At 37.3% G+C, this 27,430-nt stretch overlaps 1 protein-coding gene across 1 annotated transcript in view; it reads left to right on the forward strand.

Annotated features, from left to right (window-relative positions):
* Kcnn2 (potassium calcium-activated channel subfamily N member 2) overlaps positions 1-27,430 on the forward strand; it is a 419,384-nt gene that overhangs the window by 385,583 nt on the left and 6,371 nt on the right. The window contains exons 7-9 of the mRNA XM_076855875.1: positions 7,431-7,572; positions 17,119-17,229; positions 24,801-24,928. Coding sequence (XP_076711990.1) covers positions 7,431-7,572; positions 17,119-17,229; positions 24,801-24,928 — 381 coding nt within the window. The remainder of the gene's footprint in view (positions 1-7,430; positions 7,573-17,118; positions 17,230-24,800; positions 24,929-27,430) is intronic.

The following is a 27,430-nucleotide window of genomic DNA, read 5'->3' on the forward strand; positions in this document are numbered from 1 at the left end:
AAACTTGATAACACATTTAAATCACCTGGGAAACAATTTTTTTTTTTAATCCCTACGTCATTACCCCACCATAGAGTTCTTGCTTAATTGGTTACAGGCAGGACTATGGATGGCATTGTTATAGCTATAGGTGAACATCTTTGATACAGAGAAGTGGGCAAGTAAGAGATTTATGCTACTTCTCCTTTCTGAGTCATTGGCACTCAGCACTTTTCTCCTCTGAACTCACATATGTGCCTTCTTTGAACTACTTTTTATGCTTATAGGTTTTCATTGAGTCACTTATTTTATTTGCTTTTACTTTAAATCAAAACTATATGCATATAGTTATGATTTGGAAAAGAGATCAATTGTACTCTTTTTCCATCTCAGGTCTGCAACTGGGTGGACATGGAATTTCAGCGTCATTACTGACATTAAGCAGATTTAGACAGTGCCACTTGGTGTAGAGCCAAAGGGCTGCCTAGTGTGGTGATGCTTCACCATGGGATGAGAGTCATAGGTGTACCTCCTTCCCTGGGGGAGTTACCCTGTCTCAGGCAAGGTTACCACATAGAAAAACAAGCACACCTGTTCTGTGGGCAAGCCAAGCAGAGAGAGCACCTGAGTGAGGTTCACCTGTTCAGTTCTCCTTCCATAGTCTCCATCCCTCCCGACTACAAAATTAGGAGATATTGATTGCCTCTGCTTCCCCCTCCTCAACACCCATCCTAGTTAAATAATGTTAGAAGTTATTATCTTAATATTTAGCTCTGCTCTAATTTTTCCTCTTTGATATCCTCTCCATATTCCTGATATTTAAAATTTGATATCAATTCATCCTGGTTTAGGTCTTTTCTTATTCCGTGCGCAGATTTTCTGAGAATCTTCCCTTTAGAGAAGACACCTGCTTTCCAGTTTTTCTGTCAAAGAAATCAAAGAATATTTTCATTTTATTCCTTCCACTTTCTATATTCTCCTTCTGGAAAGACAGTTGCTGGGGTCCTCTGTGTTGATTCTCTGAAAACATATCTTCTCCTTTTTCCCTTCTCTTTATCTTTTTGTTCTACTTCCTGGGAGATTTCTGCTGACTAATAATCTCATTGTATTATGGTTATGTTTTCACTAATAGTTTGAGCTTTACTCCAGTTTCCCCCTCCCCCAGCGCCATCCTGTTTTCTGGATGTGGCATTTTCCCTTAGACCTTTCATGATATAGCTTTCAAAGTTCAGGTGACACCTCATCACTATGCATATCTCAAGTTTTTCTATTTCCACCCTCCTCTTTTTCCTTCATTCTTTCCTATTTATTTATGGTCTCTATTTTTTCCCATTGGAATCAAAAAATGTGTGCCAATCCTTTGTTGTTCTTTCATATCCAAGAGTGGTAAATTGGAAGCCAGTTGGAACCTCTGTATGGGAGAAGGGCTAGCTTAAGGTCTGGTGAAACTCAATGAGGAGCAAAAGTTGAGATTTTTGTTAGGGTATCCTTGATAATGCATAATCCTTAGTAATGCATAATTGTGTTTCCTCTGAACCTGTTCAGAATATTCTTTATCTGAATTAACAAGTTCTCTAATATAAAGTCAGAGATAGTATCATGGAAAAAAAGTAAGATTGCTGTTGCTTAGTTTAGAAATCTGAACTCAAATCCCCTGCTTTCAGCCTCAAACATCTCTTCTGCCCTTGTCCTGCATCTCTAACCCATCTCCAGAGAATTAGCCTTCTGTCTCTTGTTACATGTCTGGCATTACTAGGCAAGACCTGAGGATCCATTATTCCATATACTTGGGCTTTAATCTGTCCTCTTGTTTTCAACCTTGAACCTAATTTTTCCATCATGTAATGCATGGCTTCTACAATGAAACTTCCAGAGGTTCTTTATCAATCTGTGCCTTCTATTGGGGAGTTATTTCAGCCATTTATATTTAATGCAATTATACATTATGGGGTCCTCTTGCTCTCTGCTTCATTTGTCTCTTCTGTCTTTTGTTCTTGTCTTCCCTTCAATTTCTTGTATTTCTTCTATTTTCAGTTTTACCAGACATTTAAAAGATATGATAATATCTTTTATTGTATTATCAGTTATTATTTTTTGATGTCTTAATTTAATGGCTCTTTAGGGTTTATAGCATGCCTATACACTTAGGCATACTTTGCCTAAGTTAACACAGTCTTATTTTCACTTGATATTATACCATTTGCTATTCAAGTGTACTGTATCACATTATGTATATTATTTCCACTTCTCCAGTTTGGGGTAGTTTTACATACAAGTTCTTCAATCCTTGGATGAATAATGACAGAGACCCCTCTGCAGATCTATAGTGTGTGCTGCCCGCCACTGGGATTTTTCTTTTCTGCTTTTTGGCCTGTGAATTCTTGGCCTCCTTGGATTCCCAGATCTGTCCTTCAACAGAGGGACAACTCTGAGCTTCACCTGGTTTGCTTCACTGAGCTGCATTGTGTATATTCTCTTTAGGCATTAACCTGGAACAATGATGTGGCTCACTTTAGTTTACCATCTCTTGGGAATCATTGCCCTCTGTTGCTAGATTATCAATATCTTATTAACTATCATTCCAAATGTTTTTTCTGTTACTTAAAGTCGTTTCAAGAGAAGGTATAATCTAGTCCCCTATTGCTCTGTGTTGGGTGAAAGCAAGATGCACTGTCATTCATGTAAATATGTGTTTCTCATTCTCCAATGTCTCCTTTCCTTTCCCTTTGTTGCTGTAGTTTTATACTTCTTAAAAGTATCTTAGTACAATTATACTGACATTTCAGGAGAGAGAGAGATGGATTTGGGAAGGAACTGATAGTGGATTGCTCACATGCATTTAAATAGCCATAATACTTTTAACTATATAATTAAGGATGAGATTTGAGACCAGAGTTGACTTTTGAAATAAGACATTTTGCCATTTCTAGTGTTAATAATAAGTTTAATAAAGAAGTATTAATGAACATAGTTTGTCACCTCCACTATTGAATTGTTCTCTACAACTGTAAAAATATAAATTGAACACAGATCTTAGGATAAACAAGACAAATACAATTCATGTTGACTGATGGACAAGAGACATTTTTATCTGCTTTTTGTATTACTATACATAGATCCTGAAGCACATGGCCTAGGGAAAAATCAGATCAAGAATACATTTCACATTGTCACACTAATTAGTTTAATGAACACTAGCTACCTTTTATATTTTTCTAAACACTGTGTGATACAACATTGAATAAGGCACAAGCTTTGTCTTCAAATTCTTCATAATTTTGATCCTCAGTGCGTGCTTGATGATCAAACTATATATTACATATCTTATGACACAAATTAGCATTCACTGAACAGTGCTATAGCTGTCTGCAGGGTACTATGGAGATACAAGGAATGGACAGGCCTAGAGTACCATGCTGACCGGAATCTATGTGCAGTCTAGAAAAGGGGACCCAAGTAAGATTTAGGGCTAGAAAGACAGGAAAAGGTGCTTTGAGGCAGAAGGAAATGCATGTTCAGGGGAGATCTGTGAAAGAGACCATCATGGACTGTCAGCCATCTTGCTGGGGGCTGCAGAGGGGAGGCAAGAGTGCAGGGCAGAGTGTGCACAGGGAAAGAGATAGTGACTGCCTTGGAAATATAACCCCTGCGAACTTCCACAAATGTTGTATTTAACATTAAGCTAGCATATTTGTGATCTAAAAAAACAGTGCTAGACCCACAGTCAGCAGTGAATGGAGAAATGAATAAAGAATAGAAACTAAGAAAAGAAACATTTCCCTTTTTTAAAACGTTAAAGCTGATCTTACAATCTTGGTTGCTTTTTGTTTTCCCGTGCCAAGGATTGAACCAGGGTTGCTTTACCACTGAGCCAATCTCCTGTCCTTTTTTTTATTTTTTCTTTCTTCTGAAACAAGGTCTTGCTAAGTTACTTAGAGACTCATGAAGTTGCTGAGATTGGCCTCAAACTTGTGATCCTCCTGCCTTAGCCTCCAGAGTCACTGGGATTACAGGTGTATGCCACCATACCTGGCTTTGATCTCACAATTTTTCCAAAGCATTGAATTCTGGAAAACAGTTCAAGTAGTCTTCTGCTGAAACCCCAAAGTCTTTATTTTAAAAGCGTGCCACATGAATTATTTCTTCATGTCCTTCTCAAAACAGTGCTCCTTGTGGAGAAGGTTAGAATTGTCTCAGTAATTCTGTGGCATGAACTTCTACTATGAGAAATGTTTAGAAAGTTCTTAGTGTACATATTGTAGAATCACATTGGTCATTACAACATGTACACTCAGAAAAATGAGAAATTATAACCTATCTATGTATGATATATCAAAGTGCATAAATGCATTATATTGTTATGTATAACTAATTAAAACAAATAAAAAATTAAATAAAAAAAGTTCTTTAACCTTAAATTGCACATGTTAATCATTCACAAGGGTGTGAATCTGGCATTGTCTCAAAACCTGGGGGTGTGCTAAGCAGTAATGACATCATGTTGATAAGTCTAATATTTCTTTCTGAATCCCCAAGAAAGAAATCAGGTAAATATTCTAATAGTATCTAAATTGATTCTTACTTACCTCATCTTAACTATTCACAATGAAGTATGTCTGAAGGTAACATAAAAATTAGTATGAGATGTTATTTTTCCATTTTGAGCTATTTTTCCAAGAGGTTTATTATTTCATAAGTTTAAAAAGGATAATTTACCATGGAATTATCCTGTACATAGCCATAAAATACCAACTCCTAGAAATATATTTGTGTCTAATTAGGCCCTTCAGTGTGGGATCACAGTTTGTGAAGCACTGTAACATGGTTAGCATATCATAAATATTGACTGAACGAAACAGTGAAAGAATACTTCAGAGCATTTGGCACAGAGCCAAATGAGGATGGGAGATATTTACTTGTACCTTGAAGATGTGTATTTATTCAAGATGAACAACTGAAGAAGAGTTAGTTTGCTGAAAGTTCCAGTGAAAGTGTTGCATGGAATTTTCATTCCAAGGATGAGATTTCTTTGCAGGCCTACTTAGGAAGCCGTCCTCTAGAGACCTTGGTTTATAGTTTGAAAATGAGGCTTTCTCTTTGTTGTTAGTGACTCTACCTAAGGAAAACCACTTGCCTATCAGGTTATAGTGTTCTGGTCACTCCCAGTGGCAGTGTGAAAATAACTCCAAATAAATATTTCTCTTAACACATTTGTAAGTGTTGAGAGAATCCAAGGACAGCTTGTCGATAAATGGAGGGTGAAGAATGTAGCTGTTTCAGCCTGAGATTGTCCATGTGGTAAAACGTGACCTGTTAAAGGGAAAAATGAGCCAGGCGCTGAGCACCTAGTGTGCACTCTCAATAAATATGATGTATGTGTACATAGGCCTCAGGGAATGAGCTCTCTTAGGTATATCAGCTCTGTCTGTTAATTGTGCCTTGTTTAAAAGAAACTTTATTTCACAATCAAAAAGAGAATAGGAAATGAACTCTGTTGCCTTCCCTCTCCTGTGCAACCCACTTCAATGCCAGGGTAACGCAGTCCCTGTTTTAGGCCACGTATGATAAGTAATCTTTACTTGAGAGTCCCCATAACAGCATTCAAAGCTTGCTTCTAAGGGTCTTGTTTTGAAGCAGAGAAGTCCACAGAAGCTTCTTAGCTCATGTTACAGCTAAGCACAGCACCAGTAGCATCAGCTCACCCTGATGTGCACCTTTTACAGAAAAGATACTCAGGAAGTGCATTTGCCTATCCTGCTGGGATGCTATGAATACATTGTGGCCTCCTTGTGGGCATCTCCTCCCAGACATTCTGGGCAAAAGGGTACTCTGAAACCAGGTCAACATGGCTGCTGTTTAGAATAGTTGAGGTGTCTACCCTCCTGCCCCCAGAAACTTGCAGAAGGTTCCTCAGCAAGGGCTGGCTGCCTGTTTGTGCACAGTTTTCATTTTAGGATACACAGTGGTTGCCCTCTCTCCACTAGCACCAGCTGGGAGCTTCTCATTCTCTAGTCCAGACTAACAGGAAACAGCATTTCTTCTCTCTGCCCTTTGTGGAAGAAGGAAAAAGTGGAAAATGATCAGCATGTGTCTTCTTTGTATCCAAGTCAGAGAGTAAGATCCACTGATATCATGGAAGAAGTCTTATACTTCATGAACCTCGAGTACTTTGGGTTATGGAAGCAGGAGCATAAGATGAAAAATGGGTGTACAGAGATTGCCATGCCCAGTGAAATCGTAGATGGGATCATTCCTAAGGCACTGGCCAGAAACAACTTCCTTGCTACCTCAATCCTGGCAGCAGAGACATATTTGAGTCAAAAGGCAGGATTGAATGAATAAAGCCAGGGGAAATGAGTACCAACCATCTTTTGTAGAGCAAGGAAAGTAAAGCCTTCCGAGTGGTGTCTGAGAGAGGGGAAGGAAGGGTTTTACTTAGGAGGAGGTGACTGAAGAGCAAGAAATCTCGTGACTTAAGTTTGGGGTCTGATTGTCATGGAAATCAAAGAGGGTTTGCAGGGGCCCATGACTACAGATAATGTGCAGCCAGAAAAGACTCTTCGAGAGCCACCACTTTCATGGCCTGTCTTGTTGTATGTACACGTGATGGACAGCAGTGTCATGGGCATAAGGTTTGATAATGTTATTTCAAGCAAAGTGTGATGTTTGTTTCTTATATAATAAAAACTTTTTTCATCAGAAAAACTTGATGCCTCAAAGAAGAGTAAGGATAAATTGTATCCCTCTCCCTCCCTTTTTTCACCACTATAAATTCTCCTATGCCACTGGTAACACAATAACTTCTATTTAGCTCTGTTTGTAGGGGAGGGGCTATATGATCAGAGATTCAGTTTCTGCCTTCAAGGATGGCAGTGAAGAAGGACCTCCTGGTGGATGGACATTTACCATACAGTATTGTAATAAAGGGGAACACTGGATACTGAGGGAGCACAGAGGAGAGGTTGGGAAAGGAATAGCCAGAAAAGTCTCCAACCTGCATTTATTTTGTAGGCTGATGAGGAGTTGGCCTCTGTCAGGGAAATCAAGGTAGCAAAGGGAACAGCATGGTGCCCTTTGCTACTAAGGTGTGATGTGAGATCGGGCAATTGTATTTTGCCACGTAGGTCTGGCACATCAGCTAGTCCTCCAGGAGAAATGAGATGTTGGCAGAGGCGGGTACAAAGATTAATGTGCATATATCATGTTACACTGGTAAGAAAAACAGTTTTTTATATTTTGTAATTTTTCTTTCAGATTATTTTTAAAGGTGAAGCACTTTCTGATGTTTTTCAGATTGCTTAGATGGAACCTCAATTTTATTTATATTACCAGCTTTGAAAATTTCTAAATAGAGTAGTTTGTAGAAGATACAGTGACTTCATTGAATTGAATCAAATTGTCCTTGGCTATAGATGAATTATAAAGAACTGATTTTGTTTGCTATGTTTCAGGTACCATGATCAACAGGATGTTACTAGCAACTTCCTTGGAGCTATGTGGTTGATATCAATAACTTTTCTCTCCATTGGTTATGGTGACATGGTACCCAACACATACTGTGGAAAAGGAGTCTGTTTGCTTACTGGAATTATGGTAAGTATGTTTTTATTTAGTGTCTCCTTCATTTACACTCAAGAAGGCCCTTTAACCATTTAGTCCATGTACTTAAGTCATTGTGAGCTACTCTTTTTCCAAACAGCAGGAAATCCGTATATTTAAATCAGATTTGTGTTGGGAGGGAGAGAACGTCAGTAGATTCCATCTTAATTCTTCTCATCATGGATTTCTGTTGAAGATAGAGCTGTTAGATTGCTCTGTGGGTTGAGCACTGAATTGATGAACAAGCTTATCTTAAACCTTTGGCTTCAGAGTCAGGCAGTTTCTTAAGTCTGGGTTCCACCATTTCCTACCAACTGTGTGAACTTGAGTCAGTTTCTCTAACCTTTACGCATCTGTAAAATGTGGACCACGATAACTATCATTAGGTGTATTGAAGGGTTAGGAATTATATAATTATAATATTAATTATTTTAACAAATATTGTTGAGTGACAGGCACTGGTCTAGGGACCTATACTGGGAATACTGCAAAAGAAAATGAACTGTCCCTGACCTGCTTTCATGGAGCTCATAGGGGAAGCCCTATGTTTTAAAAAAATAATTGACAAATAATTGTTATTTACACCTGTGACAAGTATCCAAAGAAGAAAATCCTGATGTTTAGGAGACTGGGAGACAAGGATGGGGTCTTGACAAGTCAGGTCTCTAGAACAGGTGAGAAAGGTTTGGTGCTCATAGTAAGGAGCATGCCCTTGTTCTTCTGGGATGCCTACCAAACTCTGGCCATTCTCCACCCTCACACACTGTCAGATGACCACAGCTGCTTTGCTCTGTTAGTTTCAGGTACATGAAATGGGAGCTAGCAAGTTGTTATTATAAACATGTGTGAGCGTCTGTAGATATTTAAGCCACAGGTAGTTTCAAATGAGCAGTGCATTATTTTCACCAACCTAGGTTTCTCTTCGTTTCTCATCTCCTTTTAAAGTTTGGTTTCATCAAGGAGTCATTGGTTGATGCTTGTTTGGGTTCTACCTACATTAAAATATGAAGCAGAACTATGAGCTCCCTAGGGTGGAAATGACCAGAATTCCTAAATTTTGTCACCCCTGCTCACTACCTGTGCTGCGTCCATCCATTGGTAAGCAAGAGAGAGCAAGAGGGCCGTTGGAAGTGTCCAGTGTGGAGGGCACACCCTCACAGCACCTTCCCAGGAAGAGTGTTCCAAGAGTTTATAGCTGGCTGGAAGGACCGGGTGCCCATGACACGGATAGATTGGCAACAGGGATAAGGGAGCAAGTTGTGAAAATAAAAATCCAGGATCAATATTAAAGTCACCTATAGTAACAAGATGACCATTTCAAGTCCCAGTTGTGAAAAATATAACTTAGGGGCATATTTTCATATTTTCATCTTATAAAAGAAAACAGTGGTTTTGTAAATTATAGTGAACTTTAATTTGTTTTCATTATACCTGGTATGCTCCATTTTATGCTTACTTTTGCATTACTTCCCCATTTTTCTCAAATACTGGTATTTTATTATATAGTACAACACTTTGGGAAGTAAAATGTGCATAGCTATATTTTGGGAAGGCCTCATAACAAGCCCATAGGGGACATGAATAGTGCTATTTATTTAAAAAAAAAGAACTGGTAATAGTACTTCTTAGAAAGGACCACTAAGGAAATTTTTTCTAACAAGATGTACCCACTTTTATTCTTGAATCAGATGTGTCTGAGGATTCAAGCAAATGGGCTTATTCAGTTTGGGATCAACACCAAATTTGTGATTAATCTTGCCTGGATATAGTACCTTACGATCCTTTTTTCTTTCCTCAATATTTCTTTGTCCCTAAAGATTCAAGAATGGTTCCTTCAAAGTCTCATCCTACAGCAAAAATCTTTTGTTTACCTCCTTGAACTGCTTCCTTGCTTAGGTTCACTATTTATCTTTATTTTTAAAAATAGAAATCATAAACATTCTTTATTATATGTAATGAAATTTACAGGAACTTTCCATTTCTTCTCCCTCTTAAAGAATGGACTTATTTCTTAAGTGACCTGATCAAAAGTGGTTTACTTACATACACAGAAAGCTACTAGTCTTTGAGTAATCTAGTTGAAACATATGTAGAGTTGGATTGTGTATCTATTTCCCTGCACACAGCAAATCCCTATGGAGTTAGGCTACTGGGCAGTCTTCTGGGATGAGCTTCTGGGAGTTGATTATGTCTTGCATAAATTCCCTAAGAATTGAGAGGGATGCATGGAAGTCTGCTAGACACTAGTATGGAGAATGTTGGATGACAATATAGATTCCTAAAAGAAGGCAAATTTTTTCCCATAGTACTTATAAAAGTTTCCTGAATATTTGAAATGTGATTCTGTTTTTTCAGACAAATGTGCTTTGCCTTTGTTTTCTTTTCATTTTAGGAAGTATAAATTCACTTTTGCATTATCTTAAGCCAGAAATGACTTGTTCTTACTTCAGTGTTTATTTTCCTGTTCTCCTTGGACATTTGCAGTGCATGGTTAAGTCAAATACATATTGTCAGACTTCCCTTGAGTCATCTGTCTCTCTCCCCATTCTCAGTTCTGGCCTTTAATAAACTGTGAAAAAGGAATACAATTTACAACATTCCTGAGAGCACAGGGGCATCTCCAAATCATCTTGTATATTATCTCTCAAGTACTATGCTTTTTATGCTTTCATGTTTGAATTTTCTTTTTCTGCATTTATCTTTTTATGTGGTTTTTTGCTTTGAAGTACAGTTATCTAAATACTGACACCTATAAGATTTCCCATTTCAAAAGTGTACAGAAAGGGAAATTAGCAATGCCTGCTTTCTTTAGAAAGCTAATTGAAACTGATGAATAATTGCATGTCATCATCTTAGATCTTCACATTTCATTGGTTAAAATTCAAAATTAGACTGTAAAAGTTTTTAAATAGCTAAATTTTTGTCATGGGCCATATTTTTGAGCCAAGGACATTAGATTAAGATTAATCTGCAGTGTCCTGGGCAGAAATATATTGTGAAATATATTGTTAAACCACGAGGAGAAATGGTTTTCTGTAATATTTCTGGGAGGAAAAAATATCGCATTATCAAAAAATAGCCTCTCATTATCTTGGATTCACAATTTCAGACAATCACAGTTTCCTTACAATGTTTAGATTGTATTTACAATGTTAGACACAGATGATTTGAAACTACTAAAATTGGGGAAGTTTGGTTATTGAAATACTGTAATAGGATTTCAAATGTTGGGACTGGGAGTGAAGCTCAGAGGTAGAGCACTTGCCTAGCAGCATGTGCAAAGCCCTGGGGTCAGCCCCCAGCACTGAAAAAAAAAAATCAAATGAAATGTGATAGATCAAACAAGTAGGAATTTCTTTTTTCCAGGATTTACTTAGGAATTAGAGCTTAAGAGACAGAGATCTCTTCCTGTCTCCTAGATATTATTTTAAAAACAATCAAGGAATTGCCCAATAGGAAGAAAAAAATCACTCATTACCCTTCAAGAGAGGACAATTCAGGTTGTAATTACATTTTCTCCTACCCTTCCTCTATTTGAGAAAGGACTGAGAATTTCCTGATGTGGGTGTCTCATAACCAGTAGGATGAAGACTAAATGGCTTCCTTTTTTTGGTTGAAGGCAGTAAGCAAATAACATTGCTAGGTCGTATGTGCTAGTTTCTCAGGATATCCAATTTTACAATAGAGAAGGTAAATGTTTTATTTAGCATCTATCCAATCTGCCATTCTGTATCTATACAAATATAACACATTCTGAAAGCTATGTATCTTCTCTTTCTTATGAACATGGATGATTATTTCAGGAGTGGACCCTCCTTGGTAAGGACTTCTTACCTCGTATTATAAATTGCAAAGTCATTCATGTGTAATTTTTAGTTTTCTATTTCTGTAAATTATGGCAACATTTTTGTTGGTTCTTTTGAGTTTGAATTAGTAATATTTTTGGCATGATTGTCTAAATATGGAGTAATCTCTGTTCCTGGGGATGCAGGTTATTATCTGATAGGCAGTTCTCTAATGATGATCTGTAAACCCCTAGACTTTGCCAAAACAGCACAAGTGAGGTCAGTTCAAAGATTTCTTCTCTCCTACTAGTAATTCTGTATAAACAAAAGCAAAGTATAAAGGTTTCCCAGTTTATAACAATTTGAGAATTGCATAAATTTAAAATTTTTTATTAAGGAAGTAAAAAGTCAATTCCAGACAGAAACCTTGTCTTTTCCTTAAAAACAGTTGATGATAATTTCATCAGCAGCAAATCTCCCCTTGTTGAGGAATCTTGGCCTCACGTTGTACAGAGATTCCATCAGTTGTTGGTTAGTAGCTTTCCTCCTGAAGGTTAGTTGAGCTGAGCCCTTAGTCCAGAACGCAGCAATGAATTAGCTAAAAGTCATAAGGAGAAATGACAGTAAATTAAAGAGGGCTAAACCTAAGGTATCACTTTCCATTTGAAGGTTTTGTCTCCTGCCTCTAGACAGAGAAGTACTAAGAGTGCACTTATGTGAATGACAAAAATACTGCAGGATCATTTTTTCCCATGTTGTATCATTTTACATAGGGTATTTGATATCAAATAATTTTAAAGAGGCCTTATATTTGGTTTGTTTGCTTTGGGGTTCTTTCTGGTGTTTTCATTGAATCTCCTCAAATAAAGGCCCACAGAGGAGAGTATATCTTTAAATTCTTAGAATTGTTTTCTATTTTGTGCAACACTGCAGGTGGGATGAATGAGTAGGAGATAGTATCCCCCACCTGTGCCTTATTGGGACCTTCTTTCAGAAGAAATAGGACAGCTGCTTTCTTCCAGGTTCAGACATGCATAGCTAGAAGTGGTTGTGACCCTCTAGTGCTTAGTTCAATGACTCCACAGTTCCATCTCCTTTTTCTAAGCCATCAGCACTTTTAGTTAGCAGAGCTGCCCTTCCTGTCTCTAAAGTACCTGCAGCCACATTGGCACCATTTCCAATAATGAGATTTAAACCCAGGATGACTCATTGTTGATGACCAGTCTTATGCAGTACTTCCTTCTTTCCAGCCCCCAAAGTACAACAATGAGCTGAACCAGCAAATCACCAACATGAAGACTTGGGTTCTGTAGGTCCCTGGCCTTCAGTCAAACACCACACACTTCCTCCCTTCTTCCTTAGGATGAGGACATTTGAAATTGACCTTTGCCCTCCAGGAGGAAATAGCAGTTTTTATTTGAAGGGACTCAAGGAAGGACATTTTTGATAGAGGCAATTGTTTTTATGACCAAAAGAAACCTTGCAGAACTCCAATGGGAGGTAATACTAAAGCTGAGTGTTTTATAGAATTCTATTTGCCAGAATTGATTGTTTTACATATTTTTTATGAAAGTATAATTATTTATATCAGACAAGTGCAATAAAAATGTATTTATGGTTCTAGGATATTGAGTCAGTCAACCCCTGGGACAGAAAAATAGGTAGTGTTTTCAAATACTCACCCTCCTTTTGGAGGATGAACTGATATGTAAAAATGAAAATTAATCTTAAAGCTGTTTTACTAATTTTTAAGTATAAAGCAAAACACTTAATTCTTAACTATTTTTTATAAATTTTAATTCTCTCATAGTCTATTTAGTCTAAGAAGTTGACTGTTGAACTACAGTTTGAACTTTTAGGAGCTGTTATTCAACCTAAATTATCTTTCTGTTGGTTGTATATTTTGAAAATCGTTTTTATCTGAGCCCTTCTCTCTGGTACTTAGAATTCTGAAATTTCAAAAGGTTATAAATTTCCTTATTCTTTGAATCTGTATAAGGAAATAATCAAAACGTTTCCCCAGGGGCTGGGGTTGTGGCCCAGTGGTTAGAGCGCTTGCCTTGTGTGAGGCACTGGGTTTGATCCTCAGCACCAGATAAGAATAGATAAACAAAATAAAGGTATTGTGTCCATCTACAACTAAAAATAATTAAAAGAAAAAACTTTCTCCAGCATACTGTTGAAGAAATTTTTATCTTTCATAAGTTTATATTCTTAAGGTATTAAAGCTTGATTCCAAAATGTTCCTTCAAAATGATTCTTGGAAGTAGTTGCAGGATCCATATAACTATATCACCATTGGATTTTTCAAACATTAGGTGATAAATGATATTAAGGATAAATAGGCCACTTCTTTTTCATTCTAGGCCTCAACATGGTGTGCAGTTTCTGTGCTCTTACCCTAGAGAAACAGACATCTTAATTTGGCAGCATCTGGGACTCTCCAGGTGTTGGAGTTGAACCAGAACTTACGCTGTCATCTGTCTGACCTCACTTAGGGTCACGAACAGTACCAATACTTGTTATCAGTTACCTTTCCTAAAGCAAGGTATTGCCCCTTCTTTTAACATCTACCTTGTTGGAAGGAAAGATGATAAATGAAGGAAACCCTAAACCTTTGCTTTGCGTATACTGGCTACATAAACACTTCTCTTCACTTGTTTTTTATGTGCCCAGGCATCTTAAAGTGGCAGGTTAGTGATTTGCTTTTAGTCTTCCTTAAGAACACAAATGAACTGGGAGAAAAGTTGCCAGGATATATTTTCTAACTTTGGTGAAAGGAATATGACTCATCTTACTAAAGGCATACAGGGCTCTTCATTCCAAAGAGTAACATATGTTAGTCCCAACTGTTTCTACATGGATTGTGGTGGTGACAAGTTTGGGAGAAAATGTTGTAAAAGCCTGCTTACTTTCATTCTTATTCACTTGATGAAACAGAATGATCCTGAAAATAGATGCTGGGTGGACAATAACGTTATGCTATTACTGAAATGACTGTAACCACTAATGTGTTGGCAGGAATTTACCTTGAACCTAGAAAGCTTTTGAAAGTGAGCCAATTTCATTTTGCATAACTATAAAGGTTCCTTTTTTTTGAGACATAATTCTATACATATCAAATCCTCTTATGATATATTAAGAACCTAGAGAGATGTAAGTTTATGATTTTCTTAATTAAAGTAAGGCTTAAAGATAAGGAGCGAAGGGCTTTGCATTTGAACAGAAAGAGGTTTCTAAGTGTCTCTGGAGGCACAACTTTTAAAGGGGTACAGTTAGGATAATGGAGTGAAATATGTAGGCAATCGTTTTAACAATTACTAAATTGTTGGACTTACTTTCATCTCCCATTTGCACCAAAGGTAATCATTTTAATGCATAAGTCATCTGGTGGGTGAAAGAAGACTCAGCAAGGGAAGAACAGAGCCCAAGAATAAACACAAAATCAAATTCCAAAGGCTCTTGGTACCAGTGATTTTCCACTCCTGTTAGGATTTTGGTTTCTTTCCAGAAGGATCTCAGCAGTGGACACCTGCCAGGGGAGAACAATATTCAACTTCTTGTGCCAACTGCCCTCTCATAGCTGTCTCTCTAGCAGTTAGGAGCCCCCTCAGGTTTTTACAATCTCTGCTGCACTGAGAAATGTCTTGGAGCATGCCTCAACAGGTGATGATCCTGCATTTGTCAAAGAAATGCTGCCCCCTACAGTAGGTGAGCATGGTGGCCACTGAGTCATGTACCAAGACTAGATTTTGGTACATGTTTAAAAATAATCTCGCTTTTATTGTCTGCCCAGAGCACAGAATATTAGGATAACTATCACACACCCTACCTTTATTTTCCCCATTTTGAATGTCTTCATAAGTAAAATACCCACTAAGAACTTCATTCTCTTCTTTGAATCTTGTTTTGAAATACAGTGCCTCATAATGCATCCTGGGTATGGAAATTTATCCATAAATAAGAAAATATGTATTATAAATATCATGAGATAGGTAAGAAATCAAGGCTAATAACTGGATAACTACTAACTCTGCTTTAGTTGTCTTATCTCTAAAATCACAAGATTAAACAGATAATTTCTAAATACCTCTAGCCTCTTTCTCTGATCATATGATTAGTAGCATTTCATTTTTGAGGATACAGATTTTTTCATACAAGATAGAAAGAGAAGAGATATTCAAATACAAATGAAAATATCATAACTTATACATTAAAAGTATATGTAAAATATGATTCGTGAAGAAAGATAGTTTTTCTAGGTTGAATTTTAACATAAAGATATGCAAAGGTTAAGTTAAAAAGTGACAACCCTTTATGCTTTAAGAAAACTTTTAAGTGTATAATTACATTCTTACATAAATAATGCGTTGATTATAGAAGATATGAGCTCCAGAAAAGAACAAAATAAGTATCACAACTACTTAGAGGTAACCTCTTCGAAGATGGGCTTCTTTCTTTCCAGTTTTTTCTGTCTCCAGTGTGGATTGTCTTTTTTAAAAAAACAAAACCAGTAGCGTATTGTATGTATGATTTTCAAACTTGCCTTTTAGACATTAAATGTTTTAGAAATAAAAATTTAACACAGTCATCGTTGTGTTTATGGGTAGGCTGTAAGTTCATGTAGCCATTTCTCAATACTGGATATTTAGAATGTAGACCACTGCACTGTGAAGGCACAGAGTTGATATGTGAACTAGTGATGATGATGATGATTATTAGATGTAATGGTAATTGGGAAAGCCAGGTTATCTTTGGGAACTTGAGACTCTTACCTAGATGCCTTTCTACCCTTTTGGCCAACATAAAGTGGCCAAATATTAAAAACCAGTTTAAAGAGATTTGAGTCTATTGAAAGATCCCTCAAAATTGAAACATGCTACTAACGCTTCTCCCCTGCACACTCCTGCCTGTGCCCTTTATTCTGTGTCCACTGAGACTGGCTTGGCACTCTCGACTGCTCTGTTGTCTTCTCGGGGTTGAGATTCTGTCTGGAGGGATGACTTCCGAGGCCTCTGAGGTAGCCCCTCCGTTGCCCGGGCCAAGAGTGGGTGGTCAGATGGCGGTGCCGCCATGATCTTTACCTACCTCTGACCCTCACAACAAGTTCTCCTTGACTCTAGAAAGGCAGGGCTATAACCTGTGGGGTACCATGCAGTGTCGAGCCTCTTTCCTCAAGAGATCAGCTAAATGGCCTATAATTCGAAAAGGAATACTGATGATTTTTTCCGAAATGAAGGTGAATCATGCCTTACCTGCATGACTTCACATATCTCCATTGTCTGGGTTCAGATTACTGACACTTGAGCAGTCTGAGGTTATGTGCATGCCGAGATCATGCTGTACTGCAGTTGATTGGCGGCAAGCCTGCAGGTCTCATCTTGGGAGATGATTATGGAGCATTGTTCTTTAAGGAAAAATCTATTTCTACTCCATGCATTTATGCTAACTTAACTAATTATTGTTATTATTATTATTATTAAGGATATTATGGATTTACTATATTTTTTAAAAGAAATCTGAAAATGTAGCCAGTTTCCTTTTTTGGCCATTAATTTCATCTGGTAGAGATGAACTGGGTTTTTAACCCTCCTTTTAAAGCCTTTTCACTTCCATTCATTAACCACATACTTTCCTCTGATACTTACAGAAGACACCAAAGAATATGTTGAGGAACTTAATACATTTGCTACAAAACATTTTGCAATGTGGCTAAGGCTGTAGTAACTCTTCTGGGTTTTCTTCTTGTTTTCAGGGTGCAGGTTGCACAGCCCTGGTGGTAGCTGTAGTGGCAAGAAAGCTAGAACTTACCAAAGCAGAAAAGCACGTGCACAATTTCATGATGGATACTCAGCTGACGAAAAGAGTAAGTTATCCTTCCAAGAAATATTACCACACCGATTCAGTGTTGGGAAAAATGACTTTTGACGTCTGAGGTTGAAATGACATGGTTTGAAAGTTGAGGCATTTCTGGAAATCAATCCCACTTATTCACAATTTAGAATAACCTCTTTTTAAGTCAAGTGCAAATTTCTTTCCTCCACACGACAGCCTTATGAGAGAGGTACTATTACTCTCTCTCTCTCTCTCTCAGTGATTACATCAAGTTAGAAAGCTTTGTGGGGGGACACTTTATTAGAGTAAATTCTTAGCCTTTCTTAATAATCACATGAAACATCAAAGTCAAAAATAAAATGAGTTTATAGTAGTCATCATTGCCTAAAGTGGAAAACAACTGTCATTGAAAGAACAAAATTCATTGTCATTTTGTAACTTTATCCATAAAGGAATCAATAGCTTTTTCCAAACACAGTTCCAACTTTCAGGGTTTCACTCATGCTCGATTTTAGTTGTAAATATAAAAGGAATCTTTGTTTAACTGAGCACAAGGCAGTTACCTGTTGTCCCAGCTACTGGGGAAGTTGAGGCAAGAGGATTACTTAAGCTGAGGAACTGGAGGCCAACCTGGCCAACCCATCTCAAATTTTTAAAAAGTAGTCTTGTTTCATTTGGTAAATACTTTCTAGTAGAGCAGTCATTTTCATGCAAATATTTATTTATACAGTTTACATTTGTGAAATGGAAACATGAATTCCAATTGCTTTGCTAATGCTAAGTCTTACCTTTCAGATACTAGCGTGAGACTTTATTGTAGTAGGTTCACATTCGTACTCAACAATCAAAGTCTCTGAATTGCAGATGCTGTAGTTTCAGTTTAGACTTACCACTTCGGATTGTATCCCCACCCCATGATTTCTTCTCATTTTCTTCCAATTTCTCGTTCCTTTCTCAAAATTCATGAACATTTCTAGAATACCTGGAAGGAGAGAGAGGTAAATGAGGGGCTGAATAGAGGACTGCGTTTCATTTTTTTTCAAACATCTACCAAGAAGTGTAAATACAGACGTAAGAGATTATTAGTCCACATCCAATCCAGGTTTCATCGTGTGCTTGGTTCATAGGGTTGCATAAGAGTCACAAGTTTTTCCATATCCAAAGAACACTTCACTGAAATACCTGTGTACTCCATAAAATTGTTATTATAAAGATTACGCATTTTCTCAAAAATTAATGCCACATTTAAGATATTAGGCAGAAAAATACTAAAAACACCATATAGCCCATTTGTTTATCCTGTAAATCTTCTCAACAAAAACTATCCTATGCATTTTGTATGTTTATCAGCACATCTGGCATTAACTAGATGCCAGTAACACTGCCTCTAACTTCTGACCTTCCTAAAGGGACAAAAGCACCTATAGTTAAGAATTGTCACCTCAACTTGTTATTCCCCAAGGCTCTGACATCTTAAAAGAGGAGACTGGGACAAAATATTCTTTGAATCCAATGAATTTATTATAACTTTTCTCCTTTGTAATACTACATATTCAGTGGTCAAAATATACTGTGTACAAAATATGGTTGGGGTTCTGTGTTCACTGCCAAGGTTGAGGAGCTAAGATATTATATTCTAGGAGTCAGAGAATTAATGCAATTGGGCTTTTCTTCATGTTGCCCATGGGTCTTCTCTAAAGGATTATGGATCCAGGATATAAATGACCTTCCTTTAGTTTTTAATGAACGAACTCCTTTCTACAAACTGACCAGTTTTCTGATGTTAATAGTGTTTTGTTGTAAGTTCTGGTATACTTTAGATAAACTTGTTTAATGTTGCATGGAGTGTCAAATGTCAGATTGCCTGTAGAAAGCTTTTTCAGCAAGAGGTACTATTCTAACTTCAAACCTCACATTCTTTCAAACTTCTGTTATCTCATTACTTTTTTTTTTTTTTAACCAGGATAGAATCCAGGGGCACTTAACCACTGAGCCACATCCTCAGTCCTTTTTATATTTTATTTAGAGACAAGGTCTCACTAAGTTGCCGAGGCTGACTTGGAACTCATAATCCTCCTGCCTCAGCCTCCTGAGCCACTGGGATTACAGACATGTGCCACCATTCCTGGCATCTCATTACTTCTTAAGAGTGGAGCAGCAATTCTTAGTACCCAAGTCTCTCCAGCAAGCAGGCTTGCTGACAGATCAATTTTTATAGACGTCAATAAGTATAAACGTTGAAATAGCACTGAAGTAAAACATAAATTTCTGGTTTATGACACCCAACACAACATATGAAAAAGCCCTTTTACAGTCCTCTCCGTTATTTTATTCTAAGTCATCAACTTAATGAGTATCATTTACTTGGAACTCAATTCCATTTGGTTATTTATGGAAATTCTAAACAGACCCATTTATAATTTTAACTTTCTGAATAAAAATTCTAATATTGAATGATAATTTATGAATGATTTCTGAGGAACATCCAAGAGTAAATAAGGAATGGAAAACCACTTACAGTTTACAAAGAGGTTAAAAATACAAATATTCCCTAAAATAATATAGGAAAAAATAATATTTTTTCATAATTGAACAGACTAATAGTAATAGATATTCTGAAATCTGAATGTAATGCTGTAAAGAAAAAAATATGAATATTAAAATAATAGTTACTTTCCCAGGAACAAATGTAACTTTTCAAGCCTTCCTGTGTGTGCCCTTACTGAATAGAACAATTTCCATGAAAAATTATTCACCGTACACAAATTTTCAAGGGAACAATTTTATAAAGAAATCATTTCTCTGTATGACATGAACCACGTAAAACACTACATTTGGAGGTAAAACACACTATTCATTATGCACCAGCATTAAAGGAGATGGTGTACTTCTGAAAATATACATGACACTTTATAATTCAAAAATGGTCAAGAAGGGGCTGAGATTGCAGCTCAGTAGTAGAGCGCTTGCCTTGCATGCATGAGGTACTGTGTTTGATCCTCAGCACCACATAAAAAATAAGTAAATAAAATAAAGTTATTGTGTCCATCTTCTACTAAAAAAAAATTTTAAAAAATGGCCAAGAGGTACATAAACCCAGATTAATCTAAAGATTTCACATGAAAGCATGATTCCAAAAATTTGTCACCTCATTTAGAAAGACAGGACAAGCTACTGAGTAAAGTTTATCACTTTACAGATGCAGCGCTCACCATGCTGTATCTTTATATTATTATTACTACTCATTCAGGTATGAACCAAGAGGAAGCCTTGGAATTTTAGTCCCAACAGAATATCTTCTTATGGGAAAGAAACTTGAAAACAAGTTGAGAATGCTGACATAATTTTTAAAGTTGCTGGATGACCCATAGCAGCAAGATAACTGTGCATATTAATATCCTCCGAGGACATTTCCAATCTTGTTAAGAAGAATCATAAGATCCATAATACAAACACTATGAGAGTTACATCCTGTTGTTCCCTGGGTGTCTCTTAGCAAATTCTCCACTACTTACTCTATGCAGCTTTTCTACTGTCCTTGGTTTTGCAGCCCAATGGGTTGAAAAAGCAAGGAGCAGATCCTTGAGCTCTGCCTGTTCCACAGTGACAGCATTCCCTTAGGCTCCAGGTACCTGCTCCTAAGGAGAACAGAGACAGGGGAGGGGAGCAAATAAGAGAGGGCAGATGGCACCCGGTGTACTCCCTTCCAACTTGCAAAGAGTGCAAGTCTTATGTGGAAAAGGCCTCTGAGGAGAGAGGCAGGAGAAAGAAAAAAAAGAAACAGAAAACTTTAAGTAGTGCAAAGCAAGGAAAAATACAAGGAGCAAGCCTTTTTGACAATGCTTCTTCCATTACCTATATCAGATTGCTTTGTATCAAAGTTTCAGTTTAAAGTCTACCTGCTCTAAGTGCTTTGGTGGTTTATGAAGTATTGTTATAGTTTTTATTATAATTATCTGTGAAGCAACCATATTTCATGGCCTTTATGAGAGTTGTTTTAAGGTATCTGGGTAAGTACTATTCTGAAGTATCATTTCTTTTAGAGCCTTTCTTTTTTCAAATTATTATCAAATACCTTATCATTAATATGCCTTTCAGAAATTTTCTGGTAGAAGATTTTATTTAGAGTTGAGTATTAGAGAGGCAGAGTAAATGTTCTTATATTTACAGGACCATCAGTCAAAAGAGAAGAGAGACCTACTAACAAAGGTCCTTACCCTCACTTTTCTCGTTTTTTGAAAAATATGAATGAATTCAGTTCATTTCACATAGTATTGCCCAATTAATTTGTTTTAGAATTGTGAGATTTCCTCGATAAAGACATAGCATGGTAAGCACTGTTGAAACTGGCTCTGCACTGCATTTTAATGTTTTCATTACTGCATCATAGTTAGATAGTAGTAGTAGAGTTCATTCTGACATCATATACACATGGAATATAGTTTGCTCCATTACAATCCCCAGTGCTGCTTCTTTCCCTTCTCCTGTTCCTTTCCTCTACTGGTTTTTCTTCTAGTTATAGTTTTTTTTTTAATCAATGCTTTATAATAAAGGTGAAATTCACTATTATATTCATAAATGTAATTCCAGTCTGCTACTCCTGCCTTTTCCTGTCCTTCCTTCCTCCCACTGCTACACTGATCTGCCTTCTACATACTACACTTTCTTAGATCTCTGAATCTCCTCATACCAATTGTCATGGTATAGGGGTTCAATATACCCTTATTCAGTTTATAATGAAAATTCACTGATTCATTTTGAACCTAGATGGCGTCTCCAAAATTGTTTACTCTTTTTTTTTTTTTTAAGTTGTAGATGAACACACAGTGTTTTTATTTATTTTTATGTGGTGCTGAGGTTCGAACCCAGTGCCTCACACATGCAAGGCAAGTGCTTTACCACGGAGCTACTACTCTTCTTATCCTAAGGATCCTCTGGCCAATAAGTGTGTCATTCATGATTAGATGTTTCTGTATATAAATTACATATTGCTATCATGCTCAATTCATAGCTTAGACATTTATTTAATGCCAGCTATGCTGAAAACACTGTACTCAGGCCACCTGCCCTCTGCCCTCTGAGAGTTTACAAAAGCCCCAGGGTCACATAATTAGATGACTTTATGGCAGGGCTCTTAATTGAGAAAGAGGAAACTTTCCCTCATAAAACTTCCTTCTTATGCAGAATTCGAGGACCTACTTTTCTCCCAGTTTTTCCTGGAAGTTTCTATAATGCTTTTGCATAGCAACTGGCTGTTATTCAAACCTGCAAAGCTTAGAGATGCTTTCAACCCTGTCTTCTCACTACCCTCTGTTCCTTTCAACTCTGAGACAAGGAGACCTACCATTAAGAACACATTTTAGGAACAGGCAGAGTGGTTTTGTTTGTTTTGATTCTGGCACACATCATTTTGTGGCTTTTCTGTTGAAAAGTAGCAGTTAAACATGATGCTTCATTCCTGCATTTGAAAACCTATTAGAGGGTTAGAAAAGGGGTATCTCAAAGTAAATTCACATATTTCAAAGTTTTTTAAAGGAGCTGTAGGGATGTGATTTTTTTTTTTAGAAGAGGAGTCATTTTCTTTTAAGCTTGTCAGCTACTAGAGTGCTTAAGTAAATGCAAATCCTGCAATATGAGACTTGAGGGCATCGCCCACCCATGTGTGAGATGGTGGGGAATGGCTGAAAGGAACCCCTATCCCAAGAGAAAGAATCAGTTATTTAAAATGCATCAGAGATAAGCTGCAATTTACCTTTTTAAAAGTTTACAGACTTTAGAAGTAATTTGAGATTTGCTATTTGTAGATGGGAATCCAACCAAATTTAACTGCTATGTTCAATTGCTGTGGCGTTTTGCCTGGTTTTCCTGCTGCCTGACCAGTTTGAGATCTATACTCCCTCTCTGTTCCTCCAATTTGTAAAATCAGGGAGGGAGCATCCATCAGGGGCCCTCACCAATCTTCCAGCCTTCTACAGCCACTCTGAAGAGCTGGGAACTTGTGTTTCTTAGTAGAAGAGCTGTCCCTCACCCAGGGACTGCTGTCCAGTTTCTTCCCACCTCTTGCTCTGTACATTCAAGGTTCTCAAACCTCAATGACTCATGCTACACCCATCCCTTACCTCTGATGAGGATGAACCATCAGATCAAAGAGCTGTCAGCAAGGCAGCTCCCACGCTGATGAAGGTGTTTCCATAGCACTAAGATGAAACCAAGAATTTACTCACAGTCCTTTTAACTTTATCGTGCAGAGTGGTGCCATTACTTTTATGCACTACTGGTGCTCCGCATGTTTCCATCGTTTTTCTATTGGAATGAGGAAGTGTTCCGTGCACAGTCTAATGGATATTCAGAGGAAATGCATTATGAACCAGAGTCACTCCTAAGTTTTACTGGAAAGAAATGGGTTTTAGCCCTGCAACGTCACTCAAAAAGAAAACTTACCAGTACAGTTAGTCATCAAACCTGATGCTTTCCTTGCAAAAGTAAAAATGTATATAAAGTTGGTCTCGTAGGTTTAGTGTAATTTTAAGATTCTTATTGTAAATCAAAGGAATGAGAGGACTTTTGTAATCATTATTTCTAGCTTTCTCATGTTACAAAAATCTAAAGTCCTAAAGAGGGTCCATAGTAACCACAACCCGACATAGTGCAAACTCCAGAATTTAGGAATCCATTTTTCAATCTCAACTCCTATTTCCAGTCCCCCTCATTGCCTTTCTTGGAAGATTTCTTTCTACCCCCTCACACCCTGTGAAATATCCTTTGTCTATTACTCAAAAGAATTAAATGAAATAACTTGTAGAATAACTGATTAGCAATAAGCCCAAGTCGAAGCTCTGGGTTACTAGAGCCTACAGTATGAGCAAGAAAGAGGACAAAGTCTGTCCAGACCAGGGCTTTATCAGCTTCCAGGATTTTTTTTGAAGATTTTAATCAAGAAAGCAAGTGAATGGATACACCATTCATCTGCTGCAGTTTCCACAGTTACTGCAATGCTTTCATCCTTTATGTTTGTGCCATCCACTTGAATTGCAGTATACTTAAATTTCAAACACAATCAGGACAGCACAGGTCTTTGTCAATTCATCGAAGTGTGCTAACAAGCGTACAAACTGCTCAGTCACTCTGGGAGGCTGTAAACTCCAAGTCTACTCAGACATTTCAGTCGTGGAAATGTGCCCTTACCAAAGTACGCAGCCAGAAATACCAAGAGAGCTTGCAAATGGCAGGATTAACCTTGGCCTTCTGGCATTTTCCTTCTCTCTAGGGAAATGAAGAACATAGAGAGAACAATTGCAATAAAGATTGGGAGAATCAGCACCTCCGAATTAAAAAAAGTTGAATAAAAAAGTTTCCTGATGCAACAGGACAGAATTCAGTACAGAAGAAGATCAGTAGTATCTCCTTCATATTTAAGTATTATTCCCTGACACAGATGCTTTTAAAAGGCACATATTCAAGAAAAGTACTCTTTTGAGTACTAAGTGCCAAATAAAGTTTATCATAATCCTCGGGAGGAAGAATATGACCTTCAGCAAAGTTGCAAAGAATTCTGCCCTGGAATTTATCAATTGCTTCTTTGTCGTTTGTTTTTCTAAACAGGTGAAAAACGCAGCTGCCAATGTACTCAGGGAAACATGGCTAATTTACAAAAATACAAAGCTAGTAAAAAAGATAGATCATGCAAAAGTAAGAAAACATCAACGAAAATTCTTGCAAGCTATTCATCAGTAAGTATCACTTTCATCTTTTTTTTTTAATCTTTAAATTCTTGCACTTAGTTATTCTTTTTTCATGAGGAATGATAAAACATTTTCAGGTTTCTTCCCAAAAAGACATCTGCTGGCATTTTAATAATTCCATCACTGAAATCCTGGGAAAAAAGTTTTAGTTCCTTTTATGATTAATAATAATTTATTAGTAGAATAGCCACTCATTCAAAATGTCTTCTCAGTTTCTCTTTAGAATCAATAATTTCTGTTAAAATGTGTCTCTTAATTTTATGTAGTTATTCATACAATTTGCTGCAGGATGCTAAGCTTGCGTCTACTGCAATAGACATTATATGATCTATCTGGATTTTCAACATATTGTCGAAGCTCTTTATATCACTACAGTGTAGATAATTGTTTAATACTTGAATATTTAATGAATTCTTAATCAGAAATTTGAGGATTATTTATATGCTACATGTTCATTAGAGACTTTAGAGTTCCTATGGTTTCTGTGGTTCTGTATCATTATTCTGACTTTATTCAGGATACCATTATTCACTTTAAGTCCTTCATGCCATTTCACTACTATATCATATAGCTGTGATAGACTTTGAAGGCAAAACTCTGTACCTCGTAAGATTCGATGATAATTTGGAAACCCAGGGTCTCTCTCCTCCAGGCTGACAGCATCTTCACTGTAAGTACGACTCAGTGGGGCCCGACTCTGATGCTCTGCAGACTTGCTGTTAACGTAATGCCCTTTCTGCATGGGGAAATGCACACAGGGTCACAGTTATGGCTCAAAAAAATGACTTCCTCATGAAACCTACACCAGGGTAATCATGGAAAGGATGGTAAATACTAGGCCTTTTGGCTATATATACCATGAGAAACAGACAAGAAAGCTCTAAAGCTGGCATTTTTATTTTACATATTTAGTTAATTCATACATAACATTCTCTGAAGAATCACTAAGCTTTCATTTCCCACCTTTTCACCTATCCATCCAATTGCCCTGCTTAAATCGTGATCCTTAAAAATAATAGAGATTATGTCTGTGTTATGCACATGTGTGTACTTGTTTGGAAGATTCTGCCTGCCTTAATGGACATAAAACTGAAGTACTCGTCTGAGATTTGAAGTAGAGGGAACTGCACATATGGTAGCGTAGCTGGTTCTCATTACTATTCACAGCTACTCACTCATGCTTCTTCCCTTATTGCCACCAACACACTTTCTAAAAGAGGATGATATTTCTTCCTCAGCTCTGTGACTTGACTAGACACACAACTATGCCTTTCCCCTATTGTAAGGAAAAAACAGGGCTGGAATTTTAAGACTTCAAGTCAGGGGGAAAACACAGAGAAGAACTTAACATTAGATGCGGCTCACAAGAGAGCTCCCAATGGTTCAGTTGCTTACTAAGCTAGAACCGCCACCTAGCAGTGCATAGCTAGACATCTGGACTCCTTGAAGTCTAGACCTAAGAGATGGAACCCCCAAGAGATGCTGAGCTCCCTCCTCTGTCAGAGGATAGACCTCTTCCCCAAAGGACTCACCAGGCACAACTTTAGTCATGTCCACCTAAAACCACACAACCCAGTAACCCCAGCATTCACACCAGGGCTTCACATGGAGATTTCTTTTTACTACTTGATACTCACCTATTTGAGTACATTAAAAAAAAAAAAAAACTTGTCTTTGTATGTATGAGAAGATATGTGTCCAAGGATGTGAGATGAGATGGGATCAAGCATGTGTGATTGGTCTGTGTGTTAAGTGAAAATCTCTTTCCTTCAGGATTTTGTGTTCCATTCTGTTGTGTAACCTATCAAATGTGATCTGACTTTGATGCTGTTCATATTTTCAAATAACAAATCCACAAAAACTGCTGCAACAGTTTTTGTAAAATGTTATATATTGTCATAGGCTTTGAATGTTGAGTACTCTTCACACAAAAACTTGGGAGAATGTATGTATTGACAGTAAAATTCTTTTTCAACTTTGTGTAAGTTTAAAAAATATATTTTATTATAAACAATTTTCAAAGTTCTACAGGGAAGCTAATTTTAGGGAGTAGCACGTCTACCCTATCTTAAGGGTGCTGTGCTAATTGGAGCCCTTTAGCAAGATACTTTGGGTAGAGTGATGGAGGAATCCCTGTGATTCTGCTCCTGCAGGCATTTCTCATTCTTTCTGTTCTAGAGCTAAGCTTCAGTCAATTCAAATATGTTCTGATTTGTACGAATTAGCTTGGTGGTTATTGGTTTTCCTATGCTTTGGGGAAAAGTACATTTACAAAGGGGTTGGGTTTGGCTATCTTATTCTAATCATAAATAATCAGTTTTCACTTTAATTTTGTATTAGAAGTTGGGGAATGAAATCACAAAGGAAAGCACACAGGGCTCGATTCCTCAGGGCGTGGCCTTCACTGCCCACGTCCAGATCCAGGGAGACCTGCAGCCTCATCAGTCCACACTGGGTGAAATCAGATCTTACTAGTTGAAGAAAAAAAAA

The sequence above is a fragment of the Callospermophilus lateralis genome, chromosome 5 (genome assembly GCF_048772815.1).
Source record: "Callospermophilus lateralis isolate mCalLat2 chromosome 5, mCalLat2.hap1, whole genome shotgun sequence".
Lineage (NCBI taxonomy): Eukaryota > Metazoa > Chordata > Mammalia > Rodentia > Sciuridae > Callospermophilus > Callospermophilus lateralis.